Genomic DNA, 13,309 nt, shown 5'->3' with positions numbered 1-13,309 from the left:
CACAGTTTTATTTATTTGACCTAAAATAAATTCATGGTCATTTTTTACCCACATTAAAATGGTTTTTGATAATATTTTTAATGTCAGTTTACTTTAGAGGAAACCACGATATACGGTCGAGTGAACTGTAGTCTTTTTTACTGGAATTTTCAAGTTACTGGAGACAGTGTAAGTATTTTATTACTACAAAATTATTGGTACATAGAACATATTATGTAATTGTTTAATAAAAAATATTCTACATATTAAGTATGCACCTAAAATTAACAATCACTCATCCATGTTTTGGTATTCTGAAGATATTAGAACTAAAAATTTTTATAGCATGCCTCGGTAGAATTAAGAAATGAAAAAGGTAGTAAAAAAATCGGTAAACGAGGAAGGAGACGGCAAGCGTGTTCACACAGGTGGACTTTGAGAAGTTCTCCCCCGAAAAACTTAGGGACAGAGAGGAAATGACCGCAAAGATCTTGAATTCAGGGGAAAGAAGCTTTGAAAAAATAAAGGAAATTATAGAAGTTGAAGAAGATCACTATACGGTCACCAAACCGGGAAGAGTGAATAAAGCTGCAGGCGACTTGGTAGTATTCATGGAACTTGGAGTTTTCGATGGGGAGGAAAGTTCCACGACATCATAAAGAAAAAACGGGAACTGGGAATATATACATGTGCTACATATTGACCAACACAAGTGGAGTACCTCTAACTCAATTCTTAAACCACAAGTTTAAGGAAGAGCCAGGACGAGGAAAATCGGCGAGCCGATCATTTTCATGGTCTCCGTAGAAAAAGGGGAGATAGAAATGGACGATGACAAGAGACTCCTGGCAATTTTGTCTAAATTGAGGGAAGACATAGAGGTTATAGGGACCAAAGGGACATCCCTAAGGGTAGTGGAGTGCTACAGAGTTAGGAACCTCAGGACACTTTTTGAAGGAGTTATCTTTAGAGGTGTGGATCTCCACCTCGTACTGAAGAGGTAAAAACGCGAAGGAAGGAAGACGTTGACGCAGAAGGTGATCGTGAAGGGAGGTAGCGTAGACACAAGGAAGGATGGGATTAGTGTCAAAAGCGCTTAGAAGGCCAGGGGCCCTCATCCTCGAAGTGCCAGGGAAATAACAGGCCGATCGTCTAAAGAAGACTATCAGGTTCAGGTTGACATATTTGACATAGACGGAAATGTCACAAAGGAAGAAATCCTGAGACAAGTTCGGAGATATACCGATAGTATTATGACGCCAAACTAGTCTCTATAAGGGAAAATAGAGACGGGAACACAAACGTTACGCTCAGACTGACGCGGATTGCAGCCAAGAAGGCACTAGAAAAAGAGTATGTACTCATCGGCTGGAACTCGTGCAAGATACTGCATGTGTAGCGGTGCTTAAGATGCCTGCAGTTCGGGTATAGTAAAATCGACTGCAAGGGAGAACACAGGGCGTACTCCTGCTACAGATGTGGCAAAGTAGGGTACCAGGCACGAGAATGCAGTATAGAATCTGGACACAAATCCCATAGTTACGATGTCCGGAGTATAGAAAACTAATCCTGGAAAAGCGGGGGCTCAAGAGACCCTGCCAGAAGGGAGGGGGAACGAATGAGTGAAAGCACCTAGGACAAGGAATCAAACAGTGCAAGAATAAGTAAGTTAAAGAAATAAAAACCATTTAATACGAAGTTTTTACAAATAAATGTGGTAAGGGCGAGGGCTGCTCACGACGATACAGAGGCACTCGCACGAAGGGAAGGTTATGACATGATCCTCTTTCAGAAGCCCAATGTAAAGTTGATCTCTCGACAGGGTATCAGTAAAGATAAGAGATCTGACGTGGCCGTATATATGTTAAATCTAGGAGTTGGAATCACCAGACACTCTGTTAAGAAGTGTCTTTTTTTCTTCTTTTTCCATTTTTTGATTAGTTAAATTTAATCCAAATATGTGTAATCAAATAGCCAAATACAGTGGAACCCCGATTAACCGAACTAGGCTCAATTAAAATACAACCCGCGATATCAGGTTCACCGAAAGATATCGCAAAGAGAAATTTACCTACAGTATCTTTCCATAACCAAGTACCTTCACCCACGGTGAGTAAGCTTGTATATTACGAATTTAATGCTTAAGATTATCCTTTCTGGATATTATAAAATTACCTGTATTGCTTCCCCGTAGTTCATCAGGATTGTATCCAGCATCAACTATTGCTTCATAAACAGTTTCAAGAAGTATCCTATGACGTGGATCTGTAAAGTTAGCTTGCTTTGGATGAAGACCAAAGAATGTGGCATCAAATTTGTCAATGTCTAAAATTTTTCCACTTCGCTTAGGCAAATTTTTAATTCCTGTAATAAAATTGTATTTTTTTTTTAATTTGTTTTTTAATTTATTTATTTTAATTTAGAATCAACTGAATAAACACCTGGAATATTAACTAAGTAGGATATAATAGGATATAAAAAATATTTAAAAATATTAAAAAATCCTAATGTTATAATTACGTGAAAATTTTTGAAAATATTGCTTATTTACTCATTTACAAGTTACTATAAAATGACGTGACTGATATTAACCTTATGGTAAACTAAAAAAGTAAGCATTGACATACATACCTGCAGGAAATCTTCGGTCGTCTGCAGTAAGCAAATCCTTTCCTTGTAAAAGAGCTTCTCTAAACTCTTCGACATTGTTGCATTCAGGAAACCTTCCAGAAATACCAGCTATAACAATGTCCTCCTTGGATTCCATGTTATTTATCTAAAATAGTATTTATAATAATTTAAATCAACAATATACACTGTGTGTCATTCCAATGGAATAAATTAGCTAATAAATAAATGAGGGAGTATTCGAAAAAACGGTCGAACACGTCGATTAGTATTTATAGTTCCCCATTTTTTTCCATTAAAACTTTTTATACGGGGTGTATCAGATAACGGTGGCCAATACCAACTAGCTTATTTTAAATAATCCACCCTATATATTAATTATGTTTTAGATTCCTCAGATCATTTTAGATATTTTTTGAATACAATATCCTATACCTATCTTTGACTGTTTTGGAAATATTAAGTAGAATGCAAAAATTCACATTTAGAAAAGAAAATTATTTATTTGTCGAAAATTGCTACCACTGTCTTATTATTTCTTGCCCATTTAGGTCTTGGTAAAGTTAAATTAAGCAAAAACTATTTAAGCATTCATTTTTATTGATATGTTAAAAAAAAACAAAAAATTGTTTACTTTGGTTTAAAACGCCAATGTTTTATTGTTCTACGACAGAAGTAGTTGTCAGTGCTTTAGTCGTTTTAATTTCATTAACCGCAAGCAGAAAAATGGTTCATTTAACAGAAATGCATAAAATTACAACTATACAGATGATTGGCCATAGAGATAAAACACGGACGCAAATGGAAGTAGCTCGTTTATTTCACGAAGCATTTCTTGATTTGCCGCACATATATCTCAAGGGACAATTAGTAACAGTAGTAACAGTAGTAACAGTAATTAGTAATAATAGAGAAACAATTCTACGAGCTGGGCCATGTTAAGAAGGTAAAAAAAGAAGCAGCCAATACAATAAGTGAGGATACCAAATTGGCTGTTATGCTTGAGTTTGAGGAACACACACATACATACATCTATTCGAAAAGCAGTCCCAGTACTCGATATTAGCTATTCATCGGTTATTCGAATATTACAGGAAAACAAAATGCATCCCTATAAAATTATACATACTCAAGAGCCCATGGAAGATGATTTTGACAGAAGAACGTATTTTTGTGAACAAATGATGGCAATGTTAGACAGCAATGTGATCCAATTAGAACATGTTTTGATGAGTGCACCTTTACTCTTCACGGTCATGCTAATCGGCAAAATTACCGCTTTTGGTCAAGGGAAAATCCTCACTGGATGGGAGAAGGCAATACTTAATACCCTGAGAAGGTTAACGTGTGGGCAGGAATTAATGGAGATCAGATCATAGGTCCCTTTTTCATATACGGCAATTTAAATGGCGACAATTATTTAGCATTGCTCCAAAATAATGTAGTGCCAACGTTGGCCAACTTGTATCCTAATCCAGGAAACACACAAGTTCCAGCGAATATGATATGGTTTCAACAAGATGGAGCACCACCCCACTACCAAATCCATGTCCGACAGTACCTCAACCAAATATTTCCAAATCGGTGGATAGGGACGCGAGGATCGATGGAATGGCCACCAGGATCCCCCGATTTGACGCCATTAGACTTTTTCTTATAAGGATATGTGAAAAGTATTGTATACAAAACTAAACCCACTGACTTGGCTGACATACGAAGACGAATAACGCTTGCGATTAGATCGATCACATCTGAGATGTTGAGTAACGTTAGAAGAAATTTCTATTCACCGTTATGTTGTTACCAAGACGTTCGTGGGTAGCATTTTGAACATCTCCTTCATTGACATGATTGTTTAGATTTGTATTATTTAGAAGTTTTTGAATATGTTGTAGCGACTTTCGGCAAATAGATAATTTTCTTTTCTAAATGTGAATTTTTGCATTTTACTTAATATTTCCGAAACAGTCAAAGATAGGTATAGGACATTGTATTCAAAAAATGTCTAAAATGATCTGAGGAAGCTAAAAATTAATTAATATACAGGGTGTTCTATTTAAAATAAGCAAGTTGGTATTGGCCACTGTTATCTGATACGCCCCGTATAAAAAGTTTTTATGGAACAAAATGCGCAACTATAAATACTAATCGACGTGTTCGACCGTTTTTTCGAATACTCCCTCATTTATTTATTAGCTAATTTATTCCATTTGGCTGACAGTGTATACGTATTATAGATAAAAATATTTTGTTTTCTAATATGCTTTATTAATCAAAATTTATTAAACTTCTAAACATTTAGATAAATTTTTCGTGCTGCTATCCAAAAGAGATTCCATAAAACAATATTTACAACTAAAAGGAATAAAAAGTAAATTATGGAGGAGAACACACTGGATAAACAAATAAAGAAAGATATCAAAAACATCAAATAAAAATTAACTATATAAAAAGTTAAATCTGCAGTAGATCTCTAAAGACCTTATAAAGCTAGTAGGCTAATAGACAATTCAAAGTAGCCAATGATAACTCTGTAAATAAGAAAATAATATGTAAACTAGCCTAAGTTTAACATTTGACAATCAGCGGCGCGTATTTTTGCACGCAATTTTACGTTCTCGATTAGGAAAAGTTATAATTTCCATAAAAATCAGGAAGTTGGAATACATGAAAAATACGGAATACGAAATGAAAAATAAAACTATTAACGAATGTAATTCAGGACAAAATCAAAGAGAGAAAAATCGTATGAAGACGAAAAATATCGTGCCTACGCTCTCCTTAAAGGGTTTGAATGCAATTCAATTGAACTATTTAGGCGCGCAACCTACAAAATTAAAATTGCCAGAATGATTTATAATCTTCGATAGGAGCGGAACTTGAAGAAGAAGATTTTTCCTCATAAACGGATCCATAAAAGAACTTGGACTCTCTTATCAGATTAGAAACAGTATACTTAAAGTGCCAGAGCAAGTAATAGGAAAACAAGAGAAGCATCGAAACGTAGAGTGGTTTGACTCTGAATGTAGGAATTTAATTATAAGGAAAAAGAAAGATGTGGAGATAAAATATTTACAACTAAGAACAAGAAGTAATAAGGAAATGTACAACCTCAAAAGAAAAGACAAAACTAAAGTATACAAGAGAAAACAATAAAGAAAGTTTTTGGTAAAGATCAAGAAAATATCCTGACTGATGACTGATGAGGAAAGCATTCTAAGCAGGTGGAAAGAATATTTCGATAAGCTACTAAATCATGATAATACAAAAATTGTGGAAAATGCACCTGTAGTTTTATCAGCTAAGAAAGAAATACATGGAACTTCTGAAGATGAAATTATAAGAATAATGTTTTTTTTTAGAAAATAAAAAGACATCTGATACTTATACAAAAACAGCTAAAGTATTAAAAAATCGAGAACCAGCACTCATCATCATCATTCTCTTTGCCTCCATCCCTATACGGGTCGGCTTCCCTAATTACATTTCTCCATAAGTGTCTATCTTGGGTCCAGGACCAGCACTATGGAAAGAAATACATGGTTTCATGACCTAAATATGGAAAAATGGCCTTAAGAATAGAAATACACCTCATTTACAAGAAAATGAATAAGTAAGAATGCTCCAACTGTACAGGAATTATGTAACCGGGCTATTCTTGATAACAAACTGGATCTAAACATCCCACTAAAATCTGATGGCGATATTGACGAAGCATTAAATCAATTAAATAGGAAAATTTAGGAAGCTGGCTGGCAGCAAACACCCACACAAATAAAACAATTATACAAAATGACTTACTAAGAGAAAAAATCGCAGAAAAACAAAGACTAAGAAAAATATGGCAAAAAACCTGCGCACCCCAGGATAAAAATAGATTAAACCAAGCTACAGCACGATTAAAAACGTTGTCAACAATAATAAAAAAATGGACATAAAACGATATTTACAAAATCTATCTGCCACGGTAGCCTCCGAATCTTCGGTGTGGAAGAATAACCGACCACAACTCTCCAATCCGCCTATCTAGGCCAGTAACGGACGATGGTCTAAAAATAACAAAGAAAAAGCCACACTTTTTATCAAATACCTGGAGGAAATGTTCCAACCATATGCTCAAAACAACAACACTGATGCAGAAGATAATACTCAATTGTATTTAGAATATCCATACCAACTAAAAGCATCATTGGACAAATTTACTGCCAAGCGAGTTTTCAACCAATTCCAAACAGATCCGAATCCGAAAAAGTCCCCAGGGTTCGACTTTATCACTGCAAGAATTCTGAAAGAAATTCCGAAGATAGGAGTGCAATATTTACCACAGATTATCTAACGCAACCTTAGAACTGGTTACTATTCCTTTTGGTGGCAGTCAGCACAAATCATCTTAATATCCAAACCTGTAAAAGAAGTTAGGCCCTATAGACCTATCAGTCTACTTTCAGCGATATAAAAGATTTTTGAAAAACTAGTACTAAACTGATTATAGCTAATCCTCGTGGAACAGCAGCTAATACCCGACCACCAATTTTAATTTAGACAACAACATTCTATCACTGAGCAAATTCACCGGATCTGCCATTCTATAAACAAAGCCTTAGAAGAGAAAAAAATACTGTTCTGCAGCCTTTTTAGGCTGCAGAACCTATATCTACTTAAATTATACCTACCTATATCTAATTAAAGCTGGAGTACTTCAGGTTAGTGTCCTTGGACTTGTTCTCTACCCACAGCAGATCTTATTACAAGTCAAAACATCCTCACAGCCACATATACAGACGACACAGCAGTCCTTGAGTTTCACTTAGACCCATACATCGCCTCCCAACTGTTTGAGACCAATATCGATAAAGTCTAGGTTACAAACATGGAGAATTAAAGTTAACGAAAGCAAGTTTAACGTTTACTAAACGAAAAGTCTCATTAAATAATCAAGTACTACAACAAATGGATGCTGTAAAATACCTAGGTACGCACTTGGGCCGCAGATTAACGTGGAAGAAACACATATTCACGAAAATGAAACAGTTGGGTCTAAAATTCCGCAGATATACTGGCTAATAGGAAAAGAGTCACAACTAAATTTATACAATTAAATTCTAGCATATAAGTCAGTGATAAATCCAATATGGAGCTATCGAATCCAACTGAGAGGATCTGCGTCGAGATTCAATATCGATGTCCTGAAATAAATATTCCAATCGAAGACCTTCCACAATATTACAAATGCACCGTGGTACATCCCCAATGAATACATAAATCGCGATCTTCAAATGAAGACTGTCATAGAAAAAATTGCCTTCTTCTTCAGGTTCCTTCTCCTATCGGAGGTTGGAAATCATCATCGCTATGTTAGTTTTATTGGCCGCGCTTCTGAATAATTCTAATGAGCTGCAACCGAACCACTCTCTCAAATTTCTTAGCCAGGATATTTTGCGTCGTCCTGGGTTTCTCTTCTCTTGTATCTTCCCTTGCATAATTAATCTAAGTAATACGTACTTCTCGCCCCTCATTATATCACCCAGATATTGAATCTTTCTAATTTTAACAGTTTTCATGACTTCACATTCTTTCTTCATTCTTTGTAACACCTCTATATTAGTAACTTTTTCAGTCCACGATATTCTGTGGATTCTCCTGTAGCACCACATCTCAAAGGAGTTTAATTTTTTGATTTCAGACTGTTTTATTGTCCACGCTTCCATGCCGTATAGTAAAGTAGAAAAAACGTAACAACGTAGCATTCTTGTGCGGATCTCCTGTGTGGAAGAAATTGCCAGTTACTCCCAAAAATACCACACACGACTGTAAAACTACCCTAACAGGCTAGCGAAGAGCCTTATGAGATCCCCAGGCAAACAGAAGGTAAAGCCCCACACTCCAAGCGATCTACCAACAATATTATAATTTTTTTATTTTTTTTAAATTTTTTAAATTTTTTAAATTTTTTAAATTTTTTAAATTTTTTAAATTTTTTAAATTTTTTAAATTTTTTAAATTTTTTAAATTTTTTAAATTTTTTAAATTTTTTAAATTTTTTAAATTTTTTAAATTTTTTAAATTTTTTAAATTTTTTAAATTTTTTAAATTTTTTAAATTTTTTAAATTTTTTAAATTTTTTAAATTTTTTAAATTTTTTAAATTTTTTAAATTTTTTAAATTTTTTAAATTTTTTAAATTTTTTAAATTTTTTAAATTTTTTAAATTTTTTAAATTTTTTAAATTTTTTAAATTTTTAAAATTTTTTAAATTTTTTAAATTTTTAAAATTTTTTAAATTTTTTAAATTTTTTAAATTTTTTAAATTTTTTAAATTTTAAAAAAATTTTAAATTTATTATGCACATTAATTAGAGAGTCACAAATAATTTTGATACTAAAATTATAATTTAATAGGTTATTGTTACTGTACAGTCTCCTGCAAGTCTCTTATAATTTAATTAACCAATTTAGTCATTGTAACCATTATTACCGATTGTAATTGGTTTAATTCATTTAAAAAAAATTGGTTCAATGAGTTATGTCCATGTTATTCCACAATGATTTCGTTGATTTTATTTTTGGATTTATTATCCAAAGTAATATTTGTTAAAATATTAAGCTAGTGCTGAATAATTTCCCTAAATATAATCAAATATAAAACTTTTCATGCAAATCGCAATAAACAAATGTGAAATTTAAAAAAATACAATGACTTGTGCACAGTAATACAGACTATAACTATGGCAAAGTTTTCTTTAAATTTAAACAAATTTTAATAGATGAAGAAAAAATAAAACTTTCAGTAATGCATAAATAGGACGCTGGCGTATATTAAATTAAATCGAGTTTTTTTTTGGATCCAGACTATGTCGTCTAATACAAGAGCGTTTTCTTGCACCCTTTATGTTACATGCCATTGTAAACGCAACATAAGACTACTTAACGCAAAAAATGAAAATTTTATACAGATTTAAGATGTACTCACTATTCTTGTGTTCAGCAAATCACACTCGAAATAAAACTCACTCACAATAAAGTTCCACAAAAACTAAAGTACTTTATTTTTATACAAACAATTCACAAACACCCATATAATTATAAATCATATTAATAAGTACATCACTTTAATTCACATTCCTTTTTATACATTCGGATTTAGGTGTATAATTAGATCTACATATATAATTATAACAATTAAAAAAATAAGCTAATTGCTCTCAAAATAACTCACACCAAAAGAAGACAAAAACTTCTAAGTGTCTGATCTGTCCAAGGTCAATTGGTGTTTTTTTTTTTAAAAGGTCAGATTTCGTTCAGTTAGTATGCAATTGAAATGGCATGCACTTTTAATGAAATACGATGTTTCATCGAGCTTTATTTGATAAAACGTTAATTTAATAAAAAAAACAATGAAAAATCTTTATAGTGGTACTTACTGAAATAAAGACAAAGGGTCAATGAAACGAAATAATAAAAGAATATGTCCATTACGACAGCGGAGTAAAAAAACGGTACGGTGTTTGTATACTGCTATCTGGTCACAAATGACCAATTATCAGATATTTTCTGACCTAACTTAATAAACAGCAAATACTTAAAACTAAGGGCTAACCCTATGGCTTACTCTTACTTTATCTATCAACTAATGCATTACAACTAACATGCAATAACATTACAGCGCTATACTCTGCTGTTTACACTAAATTGTTGCACATTTACACTAACTCAAATGGTTTTGTCATTATGAATCTTCTCTGTACTTCTGTGTACTCCATACCCAGGTCCTGGTGGAGGTTGCAGTTATGGATATACCAAGGAGCATCAACAATATTCCGCAACACTTTATTTTGAAATCTCTGGATAATATGTAGATTACTAGCTTTGGTAGAGCCCCAAAGTTGGCACCCATATACCCATAATGGCCTCAGTACTTGCTTGTAAATGGATAATTTATTATGAATGGATAATGTTGAATTTTTTCCAATCAGCCGGCACAATTTCTTATATCTAATATCAAGCTCCCCTCTTTTCTTTTTGACATGGACTTTCCAGCGCAGCCTCGCGTCTAGGGTGATGCCCAAGTATTTTGTTGATGTTGCATAAGGGACTTGGGTCATTCATTTATCAATCATTTATTCCAACTGGGAAATTCTCTATCTTTTTATTTATTCGTCAAGTTAATGTGTGCATTTAGTCTCATTTAATTTTATTCGCCATTTTCTGATCCAGGTATGTATTTTATTTACTGATAGTTGTAACTTATCAGTCGCTTCTTCACTAGTGCCTCCTATCACTACTGTGGCTGTATCATCCTCGAAGGTACCTATAGTGTTTTGTTCTAGCTCTGGAATGTCACACGTATACAATAGGTACAGGACCGGACCTAATACACTCCCTTGTGGCACACCAGCTTTGATCTCCCTTGAGTCGGTGTACGCTTCCCCTTGTTTTACTCTGAAATATCTATTCGCAATGTATGATTCTAAGATTTCTAAATACTCTTTAGGCATAAACGTTCTTAGTTTATAGTTTAAACCCTCATGAAAAACTTTATCAAACGCCTGTGCTACGTCCAAGAAGATTGTAGAGCAGACTTTTTTTTTCTTCTAATGTTGTTTATTATATTCGTTATTTTTTGAACTTGATCTACAGTGGAATGTTTATTTCTAAAACCAAATTGATGATTTGGTATAACATTTTTTCTTTCTATTATTGGTTTTAATCTTTTCAAAAGTTTTTCAGATAGTTTTGACATCACCGGAAGGAGTGATATTGGTCAATAGGATGTCACTTCATTAGGAGTTTTACCTGGTTTGGCGATCATAATGACTTGGGCTACTTTCCAGAGTCTGGGAACATATATCAATCTAAAAGCAGCGTTTATTAGGTGTGTTAGCTTTAGTATGGCTTTTCTTGGAAGATTATTTAATAGTTCTCCTGTTATGAGATCATATCCTGGAGCTTTCTTAGGATTTGTATTCTCTATTATCTCTATTGATACTTCTCTAAATGTGTTAGTATCATCAATGCACTATACCAGATGTGAGGACATAGAATCTGGTAAACCCGAAATCATTTGCTTCTATAATCAAACAAAAGGCGGTGTGAATGCACTAGATCAAAAATTTACCATATATTTTACTAACCAGCGAACTAGGTGATGGCTAATGACTATTTTTTTTACAATATTAAATGAATGTTATAAAAACAACCAAGCCATAGAGAGAAATGCCTCTTACAAAATTCTTGTAAGACAACTTCTTTTTCTTTCAGTGCCCTGTCCGATTATCGAACGTTGGCGATCATATTGGCAATAATAACTTTGTTTACGACGGCTCTAAATCAATTAGTGGTGGTCTCTTTGATACCATTCTCGGAGATTTCGGAGCCAGGATATTCTTCTTCGGCTTGGGCCTCTCCTTTTATCGATCTTACCCTGTGTTATGAGGTGTAGAAGGTTATACCTCTCTGGATGTCTCATTAAATGACCGAAATATTGTAACTTTTGAATATGTCTCTGTCTCTGTCTCTGCAAGACAACTTGCAGAACCATATCTCAATATAAGACTGTACAATTTTCGATTACCTAGGGAGCTTTGCATAGTTATCAGTGGAATAATAACAAAAAAAAACAAAACTGTCGTGCAGCAAATGTTCCGGACCCATGTGCGGCGACTGCAGAGCATATGTTTGGAAAAATTGCATTTAGAAAAATGTTACTTGTAAATAGTTCGCAGTTTGGTTGATAATAATATATTTGAATAAGAGAGTTTGTATATTTTAGTTCCTTGTTCTTTATATGAAACGAAAAAAGCAAGAAAGAAGTAATGATTTCATTTTTTATATTTCTTTTGTAAGAAATTATGTTCTGCTGTCAGAAAACCTTGAAAAATAAGTTATGTTACATTTTTTTATAATTTGTCATTATTAATGAAAAATAATATCTACATAAAACGTTAATAAATCGTTAAGTCAAAACTGTGGTCGACAAAACTTTTCTATTTAGACGTAGCAAAGTTTAATTACCCGTTTATTACAAACAACAATAAAGAATTACTTAATGTAAATTCTTAATTTCTTACTTCACTGAAAGTATCACACATAACCTACACAAACTACATAACCTATTAATTCCATGTAATAATAAGACTGATTATTCGAGGTATCTATTCGCAGTTGATTTTATTTTAGACAAGAAAAGTGATTGACATTAATGAGCCTTTTATTGCGGATGGGAATGATAAGGAATTTGATTTTTTGATTAAAACTAATAATCACAAAGATTTTTTTAAATGCCAGTAGACTCATATTAACATAGGCTATTTTGAAATTAGTGTTTTTAAAATTCTTATTTATTCTTATTTACACATGCACGTATAAAAATTCTTTTTTTTTTCTTCGAGAATAGGCAATAGTCTAATACTTCGTGTACAATTGCAAAGAGGCAATTAATAAAGAAGAAATAGACAAAAAAGATATTACAACATTAACGGAAAATGAAAAAATTAAATATAAAATAGAAAGACGAAGAGTATAGCAAATATGTTAAGCAAGAATTCATACATTTCTGGACGACACAATACTGAGAACAGAAGCCCATTTCATCACAAGAAAAAATAAGATGAGAAATTACAAACTATAACGAAAAAAAGCTTACAGATTAAAGCATTTCAGATAAAAAATTTAAAATCATAAAAAGGATTTGGAGAAAAACTACAA

General features: G+C 33.0%; 1 protein-coding gene across 1 annotated transcript in view; it reads right to left on the bottom strand.

Annotated features, from left to right (window-relative positions):
• Positions 1-9,687, bottom strand: part of LOC140444027 (fatty acid synthase-like) — a 74,556-nt gene extending 64,869 nt beyond the window's left edge. The window contains exons 1-3 of the mRNA XM_072535609.1: positions 9,576-9,687; positions 2,611-2,755; positions 2,155-2,343 (exon numbers count right to left, since the gene is read on the bottom strand). Of these exons, the coding sequence (XP_072391710.1) occupies positions 2,155-2,343; positions 2,611-2,746 (325 nt within the window). The 5' untranslated portion in view covers positions 2,747-2,755; positions 9,576-9,687. The remainder of the gene's footprint in view (positions 1-2,154; positions 2,344-2,610; positions 2,756-9,575) is intronic.
• Between the last annotated feature and the right edge of the window lie 3,622 nt (positions 9,688-13,309).

Source organism: Diabrotica undecimpunctata, chromosome 6, assembly GCF_040954645.1.
Source record: "Diabrotica undecimpunctata isolate CICGRU chromosome 6, icDiaUnde3, whole genome shotgun sequence".
In the NCBI taxonomy this organism is placed as follows: Eukaryota; Metazoa; Arthropoda; class Insecta; order Coleoptera; family Chrysomelidae; genus Diabrotica; species Diabrotica undecimpunctata.
This window is presented reverse-complemented; position numbering and strand designations above follow the sequence as displayed.